This window comes from Salvia splendens, chromosome 6 (genome assembly GCF_004379255.2).
Source record: "Salvia splendens isolate huo1 chromosome 6, SspV2, whole genome shotgun sequence".
Classification (NCBI taxonomy): Eukaryota; Viridiplantae; Streptophyta; class Magnoliopsida; order Lamiales; family Lamiaceae; genus Salvia; species Salvia splendens.
In genome coordinates this window covers 17,416,402-17,437,353 of record NC_056037.1, presented here as the reverse complement: position 1 = coordinate 17,437,353, position 20,952 = coordinate 17,416,402, and the positions used below count along the sequence as shown (strand labels likewise).

The following is a 20,952-nucleotide window of genomic DNA, read 5'->3' as shown; positions in this document are numbered from 1 at the left end:
TATTACTTGTAATACCCCAATAAATCAAGCAGCATATATAATCATAAACATCTCCTCAACAAAATATCAAGAGCTATAATACCAACGAAATAACCTCAATAGCTCGGTAATCCCTACAAAAAAATCGCTATTTAGTGGCGGATAAATAGCGATTTTTCCGCCGCTAAAGGAGTTAGTGGCGGAACAGAGCCGCGGCAATATAATCGCCGCTAAAATATCAGTGGCGGAAAATTTTCTGCCACAGGAATGTAGTGGCGGACTAAGCCACGGAAAATAGTCCGCCAGAGCAATTCCGCCACTAAAAATTTAAAATAGTGGCGGATTTGGGGGCGCCATTATTAGTGGTGGAACTTGGGGGCGCCATTATTAGTGGCGGAACTAATTCCGCCACTACATATAATGCTATTTAGAGGCAGAATCCATCCGCCACTAAAATTTTGTATAGCTTTTGATTATATTTATTTTGTTATTTATCCACCCTATTAAGATAATTTTTCAACAAATCAATGGATTCATAGTAAAAATAACAATAGATGTACCAAAATACTCATATATTACTCAAAACATCAACGTTTAATAATATTGAACATCAGTGCAAATTCTAAAACTTAGTTAATAACAAAATAGATGAGCATGTAGCTTCTCAGTCTGCAAAATAGTGGTGGGATCGTTTTTGGCAAATTTATCATCTACAATCTTGTTCCTTCCTAGTCTCATGAACTTCGTCTCTTTCCTTTCCAAATATGTTCATCTTTGAGCCACCTCTTGAAGCCACACACATATACATTATCATTAAAACAACTTCACCTAAAATCCACCTTCTATGTATTTACAATACTTACTCTAAATTCTTCAAAGTATCGATCGTTGACGTCTTCGGGTGTCACCTTCCAGTTAAATCCAGTGCTCATCAGATAGAGCGAGCCTAGGTTGCAGAATTAAGACATAAAAACACAATTTATAGTATTATGATAACCAATGGATTCACAAAATTAAAAAAACAAAAAACTAAAGAAAACAAGCCGCATGGCATATATCCACTGCTGAATATATAAATCGTCTCTAAGGAAAATAACGTATAGGGAATTGGACAGGGATCTACCTCAGGTGACATCCATCGGTATGTTCCGGTTTCTGCAATCATAACCCCGCCATTGTTCTGGAACGGAGTAACTCCAAAATCTGCCACTTTAACAACCTTGAAACAAATTATCGCACAGATCAACAAATCGTAACATTAGATAAAAGGAACCAAAAGCCTATCTATCATAGCAGAAAATTTAAATTCTTATGTATAATTCACACTGGAAGAATCCATAAGCAAATTTGCAGTTTTCAGATCCCTGTGAATAACATCCTTCTAATGTAGGTATTCCATTCCTTTGCAGACATCAATTGCGAACTTCAACAACTGTGGAAGCTTCAACGAGGGATGATTCTTATGCAAATAGTCGTAGAGGCTCCCTCTGGGCATGTACTCTATAAATGAGTAACAAAAATAAATCTTAGGATATTACACAACACACTACAGTATTTGAAAAAAAAATCAGTAACTAATCATGTTTATTTTGATGCCATCATTATGAGAATCCCAACGAAATGTACAATATTGTCATGGTTATAGAAACAGAAATATCTAACGAAGCTAGCTAGTACTCTTCTTGAAAGCACATTACCTGTCACTATGCATAAATGTGGCAACTTTGTGCTAGCACCAACGAAACGTACAACATTGTCGTGCTGTACCTGTCTGTACGCCAAATAAAAGGGATTTAAAATATCATTTTAGTTTCCAGACACCTTCTAGAATATATATTACACTAGGTTACTTTCTTCTTGGAGACTTAAGATTGCCATGTTCATCTACACCACACATAATATCAATTTTTTCTACTTATTAAGCAACAATGGGCCTGACTCTCAACTACCATCAAGGTGAATAAGTTCACAGTTATGGAAAAACAATACACTATTAATTACCTCACTCTCAGCAATTGCTTTCCTCATCATGTTGTATAAACCTTCTGTATCCTAATCATAGTGTAGCAGAAGTCAGCAATTTCAACATAGGGAAGCTTGCCACTACTTAGCAGTAAATAGCATGGAATATTGGACAAAATCCTTGAAAAAATAATAATGTACTAACATCTGCCTAGTGCACTTTTAAGCAAAAAACATAGGAACACTACATATTGCCCTCAAGCTTGTGAACATCATCATTACATTTCTTCAATCGCATATTGATGCATAAATTTGTCAAGCATAATATATCTCAAACGCCTACTACTACCACCACTGCAGAAATTATTGATTAGGTAATTGTTACAGATATCAGTATAATCACCAAAACTGAACCTCGACTATCACCATTTGATATGTATCTTCTAAACAAGATTATGTATATACCAAAATTAGGAAATCCCAAAAGTCTTGTTCAAGATCCAGAGTGTGAGAGAAAGCTGTATGGCAAATATAGTGTGCAACCAAGTTCTGTCCAGCATAAATCCATAGACCGTGTTGTGCTCTATTTATGTCACTGCATCAAAACACACTTATATGCTACTATTTACTAGTAGAATGAAAAAAAATGGCATGACTGGTCTTTTCATAGTATAACCATAGAAAAGAATAAATTCATTAAAATTTCAGTAGCTACATAACTTTATGTTTTATAGAGTCGTGATCACCCCAATATTCGAACTATCAAGGCAATGAATGTCGGCACACATACATCAAACTGCAATAGACTAGATTATTCCTAATCATTGTTTGTTAATTCTAAGAGAGAGCCCTAATTGGTTATTTGTTTATCAGCTTAACAATCAGCACCAAATTAACCTAAGAAATGCTAATCAAATCTGAACTAGAATTCAAAAATGACTCCAATTCTTAAATTAAAAACTCACCTGATTAGGAAGATGAATCTTAAATCTCTCACAATTCCACGGTGTCTTCAACTGAATGCAGATTGTGAAAAGTTTTTAGCTATGTGAATGTAGCAGAAATAGTTAGATATAGGGCAGGCTGAAAATTTTGGAAGCAGAAAACGTTTTCGTTAGGTTTACACACAAAAGCATCATGAGGAAGAGACTCAATTTAACCTAAATTAGGTCACCACAATCCTATGAACATATCAGTTGGATACGACAAACACAGAATCGACAAATTGAAAGAAGAAAGAAGAAGACTGAGACCTAAGTGACGCTGCACAACGCTAATGCCTCGAGCAAAATCAGCTTCGGCAGTGACGCGGTTGTGACCCGATCCGACGTCGTTTCGACTCTGCTGGTGAAGAAATCTCCGGCTACCTACTACTATTTAAGATTGGAAGCAATCAGCGTCCGGCGAAGAGGACTGAAATTGGAGAAAATCGGGTTTATAGGTTACTTTGCCTTTAAAATAATGTACTCATTTTGTTATCTATTCCATATATGGGAAAAACGCCACTTGCGTTGGCTAGTCAATAAGTAAAGACGCCAGCATAGTTGGCATTTTATAATGTCCTCGTATTTTACTTGTATTTTCTCCAAATACAGTTTAAATAAAACACGCCAACTGGGTTGGCGTTTTTTATTAAAAAACGCCTTAAGAATTGGCGTGTTTAGGAAATTAGAAACACCGAAGGGAATTGCGTCTTTAGGTAAAGACGCCATCACGGTTGGCGTGTTATAATAGAAAAACACCAACACGAGTGGCGTGTTTACACAGAATGATATAACAGCCTCATCCAGATCGCGAAAAAACGCACACCACACACTTCGCGAAAAACTCATCCAAAGCAGCGCCTCTTATCGCGATTTCGCCCTCCATTCATCAATCGGTGGTAGTTTTCCCCAAATTCGTATATTTTTTTTTGGTTAGTATGCTTATCTTTTACATTATTAGAGTAATTGTTGGATAGTTAGCTAGAGTTTGTAATGGGTTGTGAATTGAGTTGAAATTGATGTTGCATTGTTTGGGTGTAAGTGAATTTGTGTATTGTTGAGATAGTTGAGATATTGTTGTTTAGCTAGAGTATAAATTTGATTATAAACCTAAACCCTAGGGTTGTAATAGCTTAAAAAGTGGGCAAATTGATCTGGTTTATGTGGGTTTTGGTTTATTTGGATTTTATTTGGCTTATAAACCTAAACCCTAGTGACAAATTATTGATGTATATTGTTTAGTTTGAATTGGTTAATTATTATTAAGCATATCGGCTTGTTTGAATAGCATTATTGTGGATTAATAGTTTTTTTTTATTTAAAAGGAGGATCGACGGTGGTTCCCCACCTACCCCCGAAGTGACTCGGACCCCCGGCCTAACGGTCGGAGGTGAATCGTCTTACCACCGAGCTGCACTTCGTTGTCCCCTTGGGAGCAAACGAGTCAACTTTCCGACCCCAGAACTAGTACACGGCATAGTCAACTGTCACCCCCAAGGTATTGATGTATATTGTTCAGTTTGAATTGGTTAATTATTATTAAGCATATTGGCTTGTTTGAATAGCATTATTGTGGATTAATAGTTTTTTTTTATTTAAAAGGAGGATCGACGGTGGTTCCCCACCTACCCCCGAAGTGACTCGGACCCCCGGCCTAACGGTCGGAGGTGAAGCGTCTTACCACCGAGCTGCACTCTGTTGTCCCCTTGGGAGCAAACGAGTCAACTTTCCGACCCCAGAACTGGTACACGGCATAGTCAACTGTCACCCCCAAGGTTGGGTACCAACTAGTCAACCTGCCGACCCCAGAACTAGTACACGGCTTATTGACTGTCAGCCCAAGGGAAATTAATCCCAAGATGGGCCTCCCAGGGGTTGAACACGTGACCTCTAGGATGACGCGGTATCCTTGTCTCTCTCCTTAACCACTTGAGCTAGAGGGCTTGGATATTATTGTGGATTAATAGTTGAGATGTTGGTGTTTAGTTAGGGTATAAATTATTGAAATTGTTTAGATTGATGTATGTTGTTTAGTTACAATTGTTAATGTTTTGTAGTTAAATTGATATAGTTAAATTGATGTATGTTGTTTAGTTAATTGATGAATTGACGTATGTGAATTGATGTATGTTGTTTAGTTAATTGATGAATTGACGTAGGTGAATTGATGTATGTTGTTTAGTTAAAATTGTTGAAGTTAAAATTGTTAATGTTTTGAATTGTGAATGTTGTGTAGGTGAACTATGGCATCATCTTCAAGTGCTCGCCGAAGACTCTTATGGGCAGGACCCCTCCGTATTATATCTGCAGAGACAACACGTCTCTAATAACATATGGGCAGGAGTGTCATCAGAAGATGTACGCTGCAGAAGGTACGAAGGAATCATTTGGGATGTTCCCATGCATCCTCGTGTTTTGGCAGTAATTGACGAGATGGGGTTTGGAGGGATGTTGAGGTGTGGTCAACCGAAAGACATTGACCACTATCTTATCACCGCATTGATTGAACGATGGAGGCCAGAGACTCACACGTTTCACTTTTCAGTCGGTGAAGCGACAATGACTTTGGAACACGTGGAGGTCTTATGGGGCCTCAAAGTTGACGGGGAAGCTGTGACGGGTTATATCCCCAGTAAGGATGCCGGCTATTGGACGCAGGCGTGTCTGGATTTTCTTGGATTTGTACCAGATACTGTTGAGCTGAAAGAATTGGTTTGGAAGCAGACGAGCTTATCAAAACAACTGAGGGTTGAGTTGAATGATGACCACGACCAGTACATATACGTTCAACGCGCCCGTGTTTATTGTTTGCTATTACTTGGTGGTCTGTTGATCCCGAACGCCTCCGGTAATAAAATTCCATTCTTCTACCTTTAATTTTTCATGGATGTAGGACGTAGTGCTAGCTATAGCTGGGGTGGTGCGACTCTTGCCTGCTTATACCACAATCTTTGTGAAGCTGCACTTGCAAAGAGGTCCGATGTCGGGGGAGCTCTTACTTTGTTACAGTTGTGGGCTTGGGAGAGAATCCCAATTATTAGACCGACGATGCTAAATCTTGTGCCCATAGACTACGTACCATGTGCAATCGCGTAAGTTGTTCACTAAATATTTGTTTTTAAGCATTATTTTTATTAATTTTCGTGTTATTCGCTCATAATTTAATTTTTATAGATGGAATGGTCCGTCCTCTTATGTGAAAGCACCCAGACATTGCATTGAAACTTTCAGAGATCAATTCTCTAGAATGCACGCCAACCAAGTAATTTACGTAACCTAAATTGTTGTTTGTTTGCTGTTTTGATTGAACTTGTTTTGACTAAATTTGTTTCATATTTAGTTTATTTGGAGGCCGTATGTCATGCGAACTCTGCCGGATGTTTGTGTTGCCGGTTGTCCTATATGGAAGTCGATCACAACACTTATTTGCTTGAATATGGTTGAACCACACTTGCCACAACGAGTGTTGCGACAATTTGGGATTGTCCAACCGTATATCCCGCTTGTCGACCGGTTCCACGGAACTGATTTTGCGAAACAGGATCGACGAGGCAAAGTTGGCCGGAATTGGGTTGAGTGGCACACCGCTCATATACAGAATTGGGATATAGGCACAACATGGTGTGGACTGATTCGGAGTACTCGATGGAGCCTATTGCAACTGATGAGTACTTGGATTGGTTTCGCCGGATAACCGTTGTGTACCTAACAAAACTTGGCGTGCATGCTCAGGAGGGCTTCCATGAAACGACGTCCTCTCATAACTATGCAGTAAATTGAAACAACTAATCATTATTTAAATTCATATGTTGAAATGTAATTAACATTGAGAATTGTAGGTGGAGACGCTTCACAAAATACAACACTTTCTTAGGGAGCAAGACATGACAGGACGGCTGGATTTGTTCACCATTTCGAGGATGGTTGAAGATGGCCTCCAGATATCTGGGGAAGCTGAGACGGTGGACTACCGTCCTTCCCAGCACTCTGAGCTGGACATTGACATGCCCGTGCGGCAAAAAGGGAAGCGGCGTGGAAAGAAGAACGCTGGTGGAGAGTCGTCATCTGCAAGGATGGATACTCAGTTAGTTGATGATTCCGATGGCGATTTTATGGCTCCACCTCCACCAAGATCTGTTGTTCAAGGTCGTCACTTTGTCAGCCACACTGGTGGTACAGGTGAAGATATCGGTCTCAGTGATGTCCACCAATCTCCACCACGGTCTTCTGTGAGAGACGACGTTTTTGGTGTTGACTTAGAGAATGTCGTAGTTCAAGATACTCCTCCGTCTAGAATCCCTACCTCCAGAATCGGGAAGGGAATCCGTGGTCTGTTTATGCGGAAAAGGCGAGACGGGTGAACGTTTCACGGACTATTTTTGTTTATGTATTAAGTTGAACGTTGTAATGTTTATAGTTTTGCTTGTTTATTGAGTTGAACATTGTAACTTTTCAACAACTATTTTTGCTTGTTTATTGAATTGAACATTTCTTATGTTTAAACTTTTGTTTGTCTTTTGAGTGGAGCATATTTAAAATAATGAGTGGAAACATTATGCGCAAAAACGCCAACAAAATTAGCGTGTTTCTGTAAAAACGCCAACAAAGTTGGCGTTTTATACTTGGACATTTCCGTTCGAGGTTTTAGCCACGGAAAACACCTATTCTGTATTGACTCGCCCTTCCGGTTGACGTGTTTTAAAAACGCCAACCGCTTTGGCGTTTTATGAAAAACGCCAATTCTGTTGGCGTGTTTTTGGAAAAACGCCAACACAGTTGGCGTTTTATACTTTTCTGTATTGATTCGCCCTTCCGGTTGGCGTGTTTTAAAAACGCCAACCGGGTTGGCGTTTTATAAAAAACGCCAATGTTGTTGGCGTGTTTAAGGTAAAACGCCAACTGTGTTGGCGTTTTATACTTGGAGGTTTCCGTTCGAGATTTTAGCCACGAAAAACACCATTCTGTATTGACTCGCCCTTCCGGTTGGCGTGTTTTAAAAACGCCAACAAAATTGGCGTGTTTTTGTAGAAACGCCAACACAGTTGGCGTTTTATACTTGGACGTTTCCATTTATGATGGCGTGTTTAACAAAAACGCCAACTAAATTGGCGTGTTTTAGTAGAAACGCCAACACAGTTGGCGTTTTATAGTTGGACGTTCTTGGCAGACACATTCTCCAATTTTTAAAATTTTCCATGTCCTGCAATGCAATAGGTAACATATTGAATACTACTCAGAATCCACACAATAATCAATACACAAGTCCACAGAACTAACATATTGAATACTACAGAAGTCCAAATAAGTAATCAATACATAGAATATATGACGTTTCCATACTATTTGAACTTTGTTTTCAAATATGCTTATCCTCATCCTTTCACAAATTGTTTCCACAAGCTTATCGTAGGAAATACTTTCACCCAACATAATGAATCCTTTTGCAAAAGGAGGATCATATGAAATAACTGGTCCGGGAATTATCTTTCCACCCCAATATAAATTGACACACCACGTCATACTATCTGCATTAATGTAAAACATAAATATTGGTAAAAAATTATTTCTATTAAGTACACTACAATATATACTATCATAACAATCTATCAAATATTGGTAAAAAATTAGATATACTACAACATATATTACCATAACAATTGGTCAAAATATTTCTATTAATTACACTACAATATATAATACCATAATAATCCATCGAATAATTATATAAATTACACTACAATATATACTATCATAACAATCCATCAAATATTGGTAGACTAATGCTTGGAAAAATTAGTCAAAAATTAGACATACTAATCGAATAGGAAGACTAATGTTTGGAAGAATGAGCCAAAATCGAAATCTCCACGCTCAAATCCACCACCGCGTCGACCCGAGCAAAGGTTTCCTTAACGAGTTTTCGCCTTGGGGAGGGTTTTTCGCATTTGGGGGAGGGAAAGTGATTAGGGTTCGCGCTTATGGGAGAATTCTGACTGATATCTGGTTCAAGTCAAACACGCAGACTGTGGCGTTTTTGTGGTGGAGACGCCAACTCCATAGGCGCGTTTTTTAGGCATAAACACGCAGACTGTGGCATTTTTTTAGTTAACACGCCAACCCCGTCGGTGTTTTTTAACGCACCTATACTTACATGACATACGATGATACATACGGTTCTTAATTGTAAAACGCCAATACGGGTGCCGTTTTCACTTATAGACACGCCAACGCAAGTGGCGTTTTTCCCATTTATGGAAGACATAACAAATGAGTACATTTACGTTATTTTAAAGGCAAAGTAGCCTATAAACCCGATTTTCTCCTGAAATTGCATCCTCGAAAGCTGAATTTGGGGGATCGGTGGAGGAGGGGAACATCATCATCGATTCGGGGATGACGCTGTCATTCGTGCCGCATGAGATCTACGAGGGGGTGGCGACGCTGGCGGAGGCAATCGACGGCGAGAAGTCTCCCGATCCGCAGGGGACTTTCGGATTATGCTACCGAGTCTCGGGAGGGCAGGGGATTGATTCGCCTCCAGTGACGGTGCATTTTGCGGGGGCGACGGATCTGGAGCGGCGGCGACGGCGGCAGGGTGGAGTGGCGGCGGGAAACAGTGGCGGAAATAATCTGCCACTAAAGCTGTGGCGGAAATTCCGCCAGTCATATTTATATTTTATAATATCAGTATATTTTATTGAAAAAATGATTTGTAGTGGCGGAATTGATCCGCCACAAGTATGCACAAATTAAAATCCGCTACTGATCCGTGGGAATTCCGCTACTAAATTCTCCAGCGGATTATCTGCCACTATTCTGCCAGTACTACTGCGGACGGTTTCCGCCACTAATATAGACTTTTTTTTGTAGTGAATGTGCCCGGTCTTAAAACATCTTACAGTTACTACTGATCAGAGGCCTAACATAGGCAAAACAGAGGCTTCGCAGAGCAAAACTTATCAGAGGCTCCGAAGAGCAAGCCAGAGGCCCGGTTAAGGCATAACAGAGGTCCCGATGGACAAACCAGAAGGTCCGCAGAGGGCAAACAGAGGTCCTCAAAGGACAATGCAGAGGCCCGTGAAGGGCAATGCAAAGAGTGGTAATTATCATGTCCAAATAACCCATTCCATACTTAGCAACAACATCCAATATCCAATTAATGGTAAAACTAAATCTCAAATCTTTAATTCACATCTTCTAAAACATTCTCCGGAGGTATTCCAGTATATAGGTGCTAAACACATGGAATTAAAGTTTCTTGTCATGAAAGATGGAGTTCAGGAACAAAGAATATCTACAGAATATATAGGCACACAACTTATCACTACAAAAAAATGCTAATTAATTATGGAATTAGTGACGGCAGCGGAAATTTTAAGATTTAGTGACAGATAAATGACTGAAAAATACCGTCACTAATTGGTGACAGAAAATTCCGTCACTAATACGAAATTACTACTATAACCATCTTTGATTTCCATCTTTGTAAATTTAGTGACGGATTTTTCCGTCACTAATATTTTTTACTAACAAGCTTTTTATAGACGGATCTGTCAATACTTAATCCGTCACTATATAAGTTAAGTGCCTAAATTTCACGATTTAGTGACGGAATTATCTGTCACTAAATTGCACGTTTTTTTGTAGTGTATGGTTGTTGATCCATTGACTAAGGCGTTACCGCCTAAGACATTTATGGAATAAGTTAACAGAATGGGTCTTGGGTATGGAAACGTCTAATCTTTATGGTTTCATGTAGGTTCAGACACTTAAGTTATGAATATTTTGAATTCAATAAAGTTGTTTCTATTTTTCCTGCATAAACTTATTATTGATATGCATATATACGTTTTTAGTAATAATGCAGGAGGTTTTGAAATAAGACAATTATGGGTGTTGTGTCACTAATAGATTATTTTAGTGCGGTTATTGGTGATGTGGTACATGAAAGGAACTATATCGACTGAATGATATACGCCCGCTATGACTCACATCAGTAGTGTCACTAATATAATACTCCCTCCGTCCCATGTTACTCGCACTTTTTATTTTTGGCCGTAAATTTGGGATTGATTTTTTAGTGTAATTAAATTAGAATTTTAAGTGTAATGAGACATCACTTAATAAAGGAGCTCTTAACTTAAATTAACATATTAATTAAATGCATTAATTCTAACTTAAACTATAAATACTGTAAGAAGTTAGAGACGAACCGAAAAGCAACAGTGCAAGTAACATGGGACGGAGGGAGTACTTATGTTTACCAATGATGAAAGTATTTGTAAAGTCCAATAGTATGCGCACCTTATGTTTATTATGTCTATTTTACTGTGACTCTGTCAAGTGTGACAAGTAAGAGAATCGAAAACTTTGTGTCCCACATGTTCGCCAAGTGGGAGAATGTAAGTTTTATGTCTCACATATGTGATATGTGATAGAATCCTAAATAGAATTGGATTTTTAATATAATGCATTAATTTGGTATAAGACATATTTTTCCCTAATTAATTAGCTATCAATTCAATATATTGATTTAAGTAGGACTTTTCCTAATTAGTCATTAAGTTTGACTTAAATATATTTTCCTATACTAATAAGGAAAATGGAGAATATATTAACATAATTATAAGTATATGTATACGTCTGATTATACTCATTAAGTAAAAGGAATAGTAATTTATTCCTTTGATTATTAAGGGAAGAAATGGACGCATATATATAATTACGGTTTGATATTTTATTGGCTAACAAAATCAAATCAAATTATTATGTTCAAATATTTAATATGATTTTGGTATTACTTGGTCAAAAAGAATTGATCAAAAATAAACGTCTTAATTAAATAGCCACTCTGATGGAAAGGGCTTTAATGTTTTACAATTAGGGTTTGTCTCTCTCTGCCTATAAATACAAGTATGGTGACCCCATCAAATCACACACATTACAAAGAACACATAAACGAGGAAAAGAGAGATAAACAAATCCTTGGAGTTGGAGTTGGAGTTGGAGAACACATAAAAGTTATTAGTGCAATTCAGGTGATGTTGTCCAAGGATGTGGCTTGTCACACGAATACAGCTACGTCGATGAAAGAAATGATGAAGACCTCGGAGGAGATGTATATACCATCCATGAATAACAACGTAAATTAGATAAGACGATGTTTAATTTCATAATATCTGTGGGAACTGGTTGCAACAGGATCTGAATGAGATAACCACGCAATCGAACACGATTGATTTTGATTAAAAAAAGTTGCTAACAAAGTAAGGTGGGCCGGGTAAGGAATTTAGGTGTGTGCACTATTATGCATGTGTCATCATCGAGCACTGGAGAATTTTTCATTAAAAAAAATTTTGAAATAAATTATGAAGAAAAATACTCCCTCAGTCTCACAAAAATATGGACGGTATGACACGAGAATTAAGACAAAATTGGTAAAGTAAAAGAGAAGATGAGAATGGTATGATAAAATAAGAGAGGAAGAAAATAGTAGTTAAAGTAGTTTTAGTCGATAGTGAGACATACATTATTTAATTAATATAACTTTCTAAAAATGAAATGCATGTGTTTTTGTAGGACCGACGAAAATGGAAAGTGCATGTATATTTATGGGACAAAGGAAGTAGAAAGTAGAATTTAGGGTTAGTTTCCACACGAGCTACTAAGTTATGGGTGTTGTCAAGTTAATTTTTGGTTACCGAACTTTTAGTGAAACAGGATTCAAATTATTAATCACCGATTCGAATAAGTTGACTCAATTAGTTGAGTAACACTAATTTGGATTTGGTACACAAAAATCACCGCCTTATTTCAATAATCATGGATCTTATACTATAGTACTCCCTTCCTTCGTCCCACTTATCCCACGGAACTGAAGAAGTAGTAATTAATTCATCATGTGCTGCCACAAAATCAATTGGGATGCATATATTTGAGCAATATGTTGATTTTTGCATACCACTCATTTTATTTATTTGAATAAACTAATAGTGCACTGGAATACAGTGTGATTTATTGGTTACAGTGTGATTTATTATACCTAGGGTTGAACAATGTTGGGGGATGGATTTTGATATAACTCTATTCTTGTCCATTTTGTGACTTTGGAAAGCACCAAAAGACCCATCGTTTGGGCTGCCAAACCACATGCTAACCCAACCCATAATCCCTGCAATATTTGAGCAAGTAGAGTTAAAAAATGGATGCAGTGTGGAAATAATATATATATATATATATATATATATATATATATAATCCTACACCATTATAAGATGTGATCAAATGTGATCAAATGCAAACTCCCTAAGATGCAAACTATGCAAACTCTAATCCTACACCATTATAAGATATAATGCAAACTCCCTAAGATGCAGGTGTGATCAAATGCAAACTCCCTAAGATGCAAACTATGCAAACTCTAATCCTACACCATTATAAGATATAATCTACGGTTCATGATAAAATACTTATGTTAATGTCAACGATTAACATAAATCAAGTCACTAAGGGTGTATATGGAATGTGAATCATTCGGCTGTTACAAAAAACCCACATTTCTCTCCAACTATTCCATAACTTGGTCAACATAATTATGTAGATCCTAATAACCGACGTGGTCAATAATGTTCCCCTAATTTATCGCCATTCATCCAAAACTTCCATTAGCTTCATTTTTAACAAAGATTTAATGCATACGAGGTTTCTTTCTCATTCCGCCATAACTTTATCCCACTGTAATTGATCTAACAAAGCTTCTTCCGCGATCTTATACGAAGTATATTTGTCCGGCGTAAGCTCAAAGGCCACGTGTGGTTTGCAATGGAGTTGTTTGACGAGGCTCAAGGTAATTTTCATGATAATTTGAACTAGAGGCGTTTCATGACGTTGAAACCAATTACGGTTATGGTTGATGTTTTTGTGTTCGTTGATGAATTAGGTTGAGTAGTAGGCTCGATGTTTTTATGTTCGTTGATCGACGAGGTAGAGTAGTAGGTTATATTTCGAAATGGTTGATGAACTAGTGTAGAAGTTCTTGTGCTTGAACTAGTAGGTTATATTTCGAAATGGTTGATCAAGATGTTGTTGAAATGTAGAATTTGGTCAATACTCGCTCCTTATTTGAAGCTGTACTGAATCTGTTACGTTTTTTTGGTGGAAAATAGTTCAATTTTGTCTACTTTTTTATGCTTATTATGATGCTCTGATACATAAATAACCAGCAATCTGCCAATTCGGGCAGTGACATGCCGTGATGACATTTTGACACTTATTTCTTTTGTTTATAGCTGCACTTATCCCAGGTTGCAGGCCCGACATGCAGCCTTACATTGGACAGGTGTTTGAAACTTTGGACGAAGGAATTTCATTTTATGAAGCATACGCCAACGAATGCCGTTTTGATACTCGTAGATTCGGACACAAATACTCGAACGACATAAAAACCTGGCAGACTATTGTATGCAGCCGGCAAGGTGAAAAGTTGGATGTCGACGAAGAGGCGAGTTCTACCAAACATAGACGCCGTTCTAGCAGGTGTAATTGCAATGCCAAACTTACTTTGAAGTATTCGACCGATCCTGGCAGTCCTTGCTATGTTGTCAGCAACTTCGTAGACCTACACAATCACGAGATGGTTGATAAAAAGCACGTCCGATACATGAAATCCAACCGCAACCTTGGGGATATCCATTATAAATTCATGCAGGACTGCGCAAAGGCCAACATTGGACCTACAAGGACTTTCAATTTATTGAAGGAGTTCTTGGGTGGGTACGATGCGGTGGGTTGCACCGTTACTGACATACGGAATTGCAAGCGCGACATATTGCAAGAGATGAAAGGCGCGGACGTCCAAATGATTTTAAATCAAATGGAGGCGAAGAAGAACACATGTGATGGTTTCCATTACAAATTCCAACAAGGTACTGACGGAAAGTTAAGTAGCCTTTTTTGGTGTGACGCTGTGTCGAGAAAGAACTACAAGATGTTCGGTGACATCGTGTCATTTGACACTACCTACTCAACAAACAAGTAACAACTCGTGTCTAGCATTTTATTTAATCTTTTTATTAGGCTCACAATTAAGGCTACATATATTGTTCTTCTTCACACTTTGGTAATGATCGTTTATTGATATGCTTGTTGAATAGGTATTGCATGGTGTTTGGGCCATTCACTGGAAAAGACAACCACGGATGCCCTGTTACGTTTGGTGCCGGTTTCGTGTCAAATGAGGGAGCTGACTCATTTTGTTGGTTGCTAAGTGAGTTTGTCGATTGTATGGGGTTCGCACCTAAGTTGATAATTACCGACCAGGATTGGGGCATGAAACTTGCTATAGAACGGGTTCTAACTAGTACCAGGCATCGTTGGTGCATGTGGCACATAATGATGAAGCTTCCTGAAAAGGTTCCCAAAAGAATACTTGCCAACGAAGAGTTGAAGAAGGATTTGGACTCTTGTATATGGTCTGAATTGTTGGAGCCAGAGGAATTTGAAGAAACTTGGCTGACTATTGTGGACCAATATGGTTTACAAAATGAAGCTTGGTTCACTACCATGTTCGCACATCGAGAGTATTGGATTCCGGCTTATTTTAGGGATTTCCCAATGGGGTCGTTGTTGAAGACAACTTCATTCTCTGAGTCCGAGAACAGTTTTTTCAAAAGGTACACAAACCCGCATTTTAATCTCGCTGACTTTGTGATGCACTACAATAGCGCGTTGGATGCTCAGCGTAACATAACTAAGAGGCTCGATTTCTCCGATGCTTCAAAAGTCCCCATCTTGTCAACAGAGCTTTTATTCGAGAAACACGCAGCTGCTATGTATACAGATCGCATCTTTGTTCAAGTTCAAGCTGAGATCGTCGAGGCTCATCGTCGTTGCAGAATGTCTCACTTTCAGTTGGAGGACAACACTGAGATATACACGATAATGGACAGCCATAGAAACAGAGGTGTCGTCCGTCATGAAGTTAGCCCCGAATCGTACCAATGCGATTGCAAGTTGTTTTTGCGTCGTGGAATATTATGTTCACACATTTTTTGGTTGTTCAAAAATCATGACGTGAAAGAAATACCATCCGCATATATTGGTACAAGGTGGTTGAAGACGCCTTTGTTGGAATCAGTGCACAATGATCCGAGGGAGGAGTTGTCGAAATTTGCAGGTTCGTTTTCAACGCCATTTTTATTTTTCCCCAATTGCTTCGTTCATATGTAATGTCAACATGGTATCACTATACTGATGCTGGATTTACGCAGATTCACAAGTCGATGCAAAACGTGTTGTAGCAACGAAACTACATTCGTTATACTTTCATTTATTTCAACGAGCGCAGAGCAATGCAGATGACATTTTTGCATTATTCGACGGAATGGAAGAATTAAGTCATAGACTCTTTGGTGATACAGTACCTTCCGTGGCTTCAATGGGTAAAGCACAGAGTATTGAGAACCTGTATGGGCTAGCTCGCCCGAATGTTGTTACCGTGCACCCTCCTAATATAGTGAGTACAAAGGGATCCGGCAGCACTTCTGGAAAAAGAATTCAATCATCCTTAGAGAAGGCTATCATATTACAGAACAAACCTAAGAGGCGATGTGCAAAGTGTCGAGAAATGGGGCATCACGATGCAAGGAATTGTGGCAGGGAGAAAGGAAAGTCAAATATGTAGCAAAATGTCGATTTGCTGTTCATGTGATACCTGGTTTTATTTTAAATCCTAATCTTTGATAACAATATTGCAATTAAATTTAAGCCATGTTTTCAGCATTGAAAGTCAGTTCAAGAGAGCGTACGTTGTTTGGTTTTAGTTCTAATTATTCGGTCTCAAGGTTTAAGTATCACATTGTCACCGCACTTCCTTCTAATCGTGGGTGTTGTATCAAATGTTAGTTGACTAAGTTAAGTTTATCAGTTTTATTTTGTTTTCTGATGAATTCAATTTCAACAGTCAATGTCATTACCATCATTGAGTAATGTGTGAGTGTTTGTGTCCTAATGAATTCATTTTTCAAAAGCCAAATAGATTCAAAACTAAATAGATTTCATTGCTTTCCAATTGAGAGGGCTCTAGTTGACTTAGCTCAGTTTAGCAGTTTCCTTTTGTTTTCTGAAAACCTGGATGTTGGATGATCTATCACGACGTCTTTTCATTTTTTGATGATTTATTTCAACCTGGATGCTTTACTTTCCGATTTATAATATTTTGACAAGTGTGGTACGAGGTTCGTATATCCTAATGACACAATTCATTCCAGATGTCAACACCCCATAGTTAACTCGGCTTCAATTTGCACATCTTTACACTGACAAAAATCATTCCAAATACAACATCCCTCAATGAATTGGCTTCATATAGGCAGTAACACGATGCGACATGAAACCTGCTGAAAAAGATACGAAGCAACAAGACACAAAAAAGCTGCAATACCAACAAAACCTCAAAACCGTTGGAGTACATGTTTCCTTATCTGAAAGCTATTCTTAATGCTAAACTAAACAAAAAAAACATCCACAGGCCAAAACAGCAAGTATCATTAAAACAGCAACAAGGGAATTCCAAATCTACTCAAGTTGCCTTGCTTTTCTTCCTTGCTGGCTGGTTGGATTGTTCGTTGAGTGGCGCCATGTTCAACATTCCATTAACTTGCCTCGCATAATCTGTCCGGAAGTTGGGAGTCACGTTGATGTAATGACTAATGTAAGACGAGAAACTGTGTCTGCAATCGTTGAACGGTGCAAGGAGCATGTCCTTGCAATATCTCCCCCTCAAAACTTGCAGAAGCCTCACACTAACTCCTTGAAGACCCATTGTCATTAAATTGGCCGGGTTTCCCAAGTACGTCTCCATGTGGCGCATCAGGAAAACCCCCGAATCATTAGTGGCTTGAGTTGTTTTCCATGGCAATTCCAGCAAGCGGATGCTACGCTCCTTGATTATGAGCTCAGCCAGTTTGTTGAATCCCTTTGACTTGAGATAAAAAGCAAGACAATCCCTCTGTAAAACAGTGCAGGGGTTAAGTTAGATAATTTGTGTCAGCTTTGGCACATTGAAGAATTGTGTAAACTTTTAAATGTCAATGCAATCCAAATGTTAATAGCCAATGACAAAACAAAGATTCAAACGGAAACAGATGTAAGCAAATGTGTAAACATATGTCAACACATTGCAGCAGGCGATGGATTCATATCAATGTCAACACATGTAAACAGATGTTAAGCAGATGTTAGGAGATGCAATGTCAACACATGTAAACAAATGTCTAAACAGAAGATGCAATGTGTTTATCTGATATAGTTTGCGATGACAATCTGCCAATTCGGTGGTTGACATTGCGTGATGACATTTCAACAAAAAAGGTCATGTTATGGATCCAAGAGTCGGTACTTCAACAGTGCTATGTAATTAAATGTCATAGTAAACTTACAAGCAGGTCCAGGTCAATCCCATATTTGGCCCGATCTGGAGTACCGTTCTCGGGCACAACATGGTCTAGAACATCCGCAACCCCAGTCTTCAATGAGAAGCACACCAAATAGTAATGTCTCTGTGAATATATAGGGAAAAAAATCTGCATACGACAATACAATTTGTGAGTTTTTCATTTTTCACTGTGTTTGCTTCAGGCTAATCAAGAGAACAAGTACCAAATCATAACGTGTAATGTCAAAAGTTCCAGCACCGTTGAATTGCCCTTCTATTTCATTGCAGAATGTTAATTCGGCATCTGATTTTTCCCAACTAGAGCTCCGTTCAACCACATTGTATGTCTGCAATCGTTACGTATTGTCAGCAGACAAAATCAAAAAATTACATCACATTAACAGTGCACTCACTGTCGCAGCCGTAGTGACAAACAATCTTCTGGGCTTCTGTGTTGGTTTATGCACCCCCACGCCATTCAGATAAGAAGCCCAAACATCGATAACTTCAGCGTGTACAGCCTCATGTGGCTTCAACGAGCTAAACTTCTTTTTAGTAACTTCCACAACCTCGTCAGCGTAAATCACATGATCCCTACATTTCTACCAGAGGTTATTCACGTCGGTCACTTTGATTAAAACAACAAAAGTGCATAACAATTTTTTCTTACGTCCACATGTAGGGCGTCGCAAGAAGGAACTGGTAACAATCCCTCTCTTCTTGAGTCCATGTTGGGCTGATACGCTTTGAGTCTGCACCCTCTCTTCTCCTGGTAGGGAGTCTGAGTCTCCTTGCTGGAGCAGGTTGAATTTCAGCATACGTGCTCTGTGCACGATTCATCTCTGCATCTCGACGTACATGTAATATAGATGCTTCAGCACCCACCGTATCTACTTGTGTTTCGAAAGCGGCATCACCTAACTCCAGGACTGCTTCCACGGCAGAGCAAACAGCTACGTCTACGGCGTCGTGCTGGATCATTGAAAACATGGAATTATACAACGACACTATTTGCTGGCAAATGTAAATACCCCTCATTAGAGCCAACAAGTTTGATGATATTAAATTGCTTACCTCCGACGCAACATCACGCGCATTAGCACTAGCCACTTCGATTGCATTCTCCTCATTCACAAACGTTCCAACTTGCACACTAGCCACAGGCTCTTTGTCTGCAAACTCCCTTCCAATGTCACCGGCATCAACCAAATCCAGTCCGCAACCTCCAAAATCAGCAGTGTTATCTCTATCCCCTTCCTGGGATACCATATCATCCCCACTGAAAAAAAGGTCAGCTGGTTCCCTAAGCTCGTACTCCGACGCATCTCCCTTCATGGAGCGTAAGATAAGATGATTCAGTAAGCATTCAAATTAAAAGACAACAACAAAAAAAAATATGGACGGTGGGCATCAAACCTCTTCATAACGAGCTGCACTGTCTGCCTCAGGTTGAGGGTCTGTTTCAGGTTGTCTAGCGTCATCATCCTACAATGTTCACAACATAACACTTTGATTAAGTATATCAACATACATGTTATCTTGGAAGTGTTTGTATAACAACCATCTAAGTATGATATATAGATAACCTGGCTGGTATCGAATCCAAGGCTGAAGCTGGGGTAATCGTCCTTATTTTCTAGAATATCCATTTTATCAGCCGCGTCCAACAGAGATTTCAAGGACTCTGACCAGTCTTCAGCTGCACTATAATTCGCGGTCTGTGACTGCGTCATTGACTCCACAGGGTCAAAGTCCTTATCGTCCAACCTAAAAGCCCTCCGGAGAGTGTCACAGGTTATTCTAAAGCTGTCCCTCTTCCTGATTTCCGGCGGAGCTTTATTCAACTCCTTGGCAAGCATCTTCAAACCATCGCCTATGTGCTTGGTTGCCCCCCAAACACCCCTCATATACACCACTTCATCCGACGTATATATCTCTTCGACAACATCTTCAGTGGACCACGGTTCACCATGGTTAGTGGGTGGCGGTTCAATAAAGTCTTCAGTTTCTTGCGCATCAGCAACATCTTCATCAGCTGGCCTTTGCACTTCTGTAGTCATTTCTGTACAACCCATTTCATTCTCATCCAGCCGTAACGTCACTCGTCCAAGCCCAAAATCAGCTTCTTTCATTTCATCTTCCTCTCTCTCTTTCAATAGTTCGGCTGTCCACCCCTTTATTCTAGGAATGGCACGGGCCACACACCTCCTGCGATGCACTACTCGATCGACGTAGAAGGACTACAGAAAATAACAAATCCATTTCATCAAAACTGTTATCACTAACCCCTAAAATCAGATTAAAAAAAAGGGAATCTAGTCCTCAACCCCAAATGTCAACAACAGATAATTATTCACACACAAAAACATGTCAACATAATTTCAACAATTCAACGTCATAGATTGAATAGACGAACGTCATACCACTAGGAAAACAACTGGCCCGCTGAAAACCTTCGATCTGTTATTCTTCCATAGCTCGTGCGTCCTCAACAGATTGTCTAGCAAATATTTACACCAATTGTGCTTCTTTACCTTCTGTAGATCTCCGAGAATGTCAACAATCCGGGGTCTCACATAGCCACAAGGGGAGGTC

The 20,952-nt window shown here is 39.0% G+C and overlaps 1 protein-coding gene and 2 long non-coding RNA genes across 8 annotated transcripts; 1 reads left to right on the top strand and 2 right to left on the bottom strand.

Annotated features, from left to right (window-relative positions):
• Positions 1–536: 536 nt before the first annotated feature.
• Positions 537–3,389, bottom strand: LOC121807894. Of its 6 annotated transcripts, none has more exons than XR_006052066.1 (8): positions 3,195–3,389; positions 2,907–3,024; positions 2,407–2,536; positions 1,981–2,031; positions 1,677–1,750; positions 1,103–1,479; positions 843–925; positions 537–764 (listed from the first exon to the last, which is right to left on the bottom strand). It is a non-coding gene; the product is annotated as an uncharacterized LOC121807894 (long non-coding RNA). The 6 variants fall into 6 exon arrangements; XR_006052064.1 differs by having other exon boundaries at positions 2,907–2,985; XR_006052067.1 differs by having other exon boundaries at positions 2,907–2,957; positions 3,195–3,388.
• Positions 3,390–13,745: 10,356 nt separating this feature from the next.
• LOC121808895 (protein FAR1-RELATED SEQUENCE 5-like) lies at positions 13,746–16,605 on the top strand. Its single transcript, XM_042209456.1, has 5 exons — positions 13,746–13,770; positions 14,213–14,957; positions 15,077–15,916; positions 16,031–16,098; positions 16,193–16,605. The coding sequence occupies exons 1-5, from the start codon at positions 13,746–13,748 to the stop codon at positions 16,603–16,605; spliced, it is 2,091 nt and encodes a 696-aa protein (XP_042065390.1).
• A 1,277-nt stretch (positions 16,606–17,882) lies between these two features.
• LOC121807896 lies at positions 17,883–18,629 on the bottom strand. Its single transcript, XR_006052069.1, has 3 exons — positions 18,582–18,629; positions 18,362–18,505; positions 17,883–17,931 (listed from the first exon to the last, which is right to left on the bottom strand). It is a non-coding gene; the product is annotated as an uncharacterized LOC121807896 (long non-coding RNA).
• Between the last annotated feature and the right edge of the window lie 2,323 nt (positions 18,630–20,952).

Excerpts from the sequence above, each read along its gene's own strand:
- LOC121808895 (XM_042209456.1), top strand. The coding sequence starts at position 13,746 with ATGGAGTTGTTTGACGAGGCTCAAG. Across the intron at positions 13,771-14,212 it reads GTTGTTTGACGAGGCTCAAG|CTGCACTTATCCCAGGTTGC; the intron begins GTAATTTTCATG and ends TTTTGTTTATAG. Across the intron at positions 16,099-16,192 it reads GGAGTTGTCGAAATTTGCAG|ATTCACAAGTCGATGCAAAA; the intron begins GTTCGTTTTCAA and ends GGATTTACGCAG.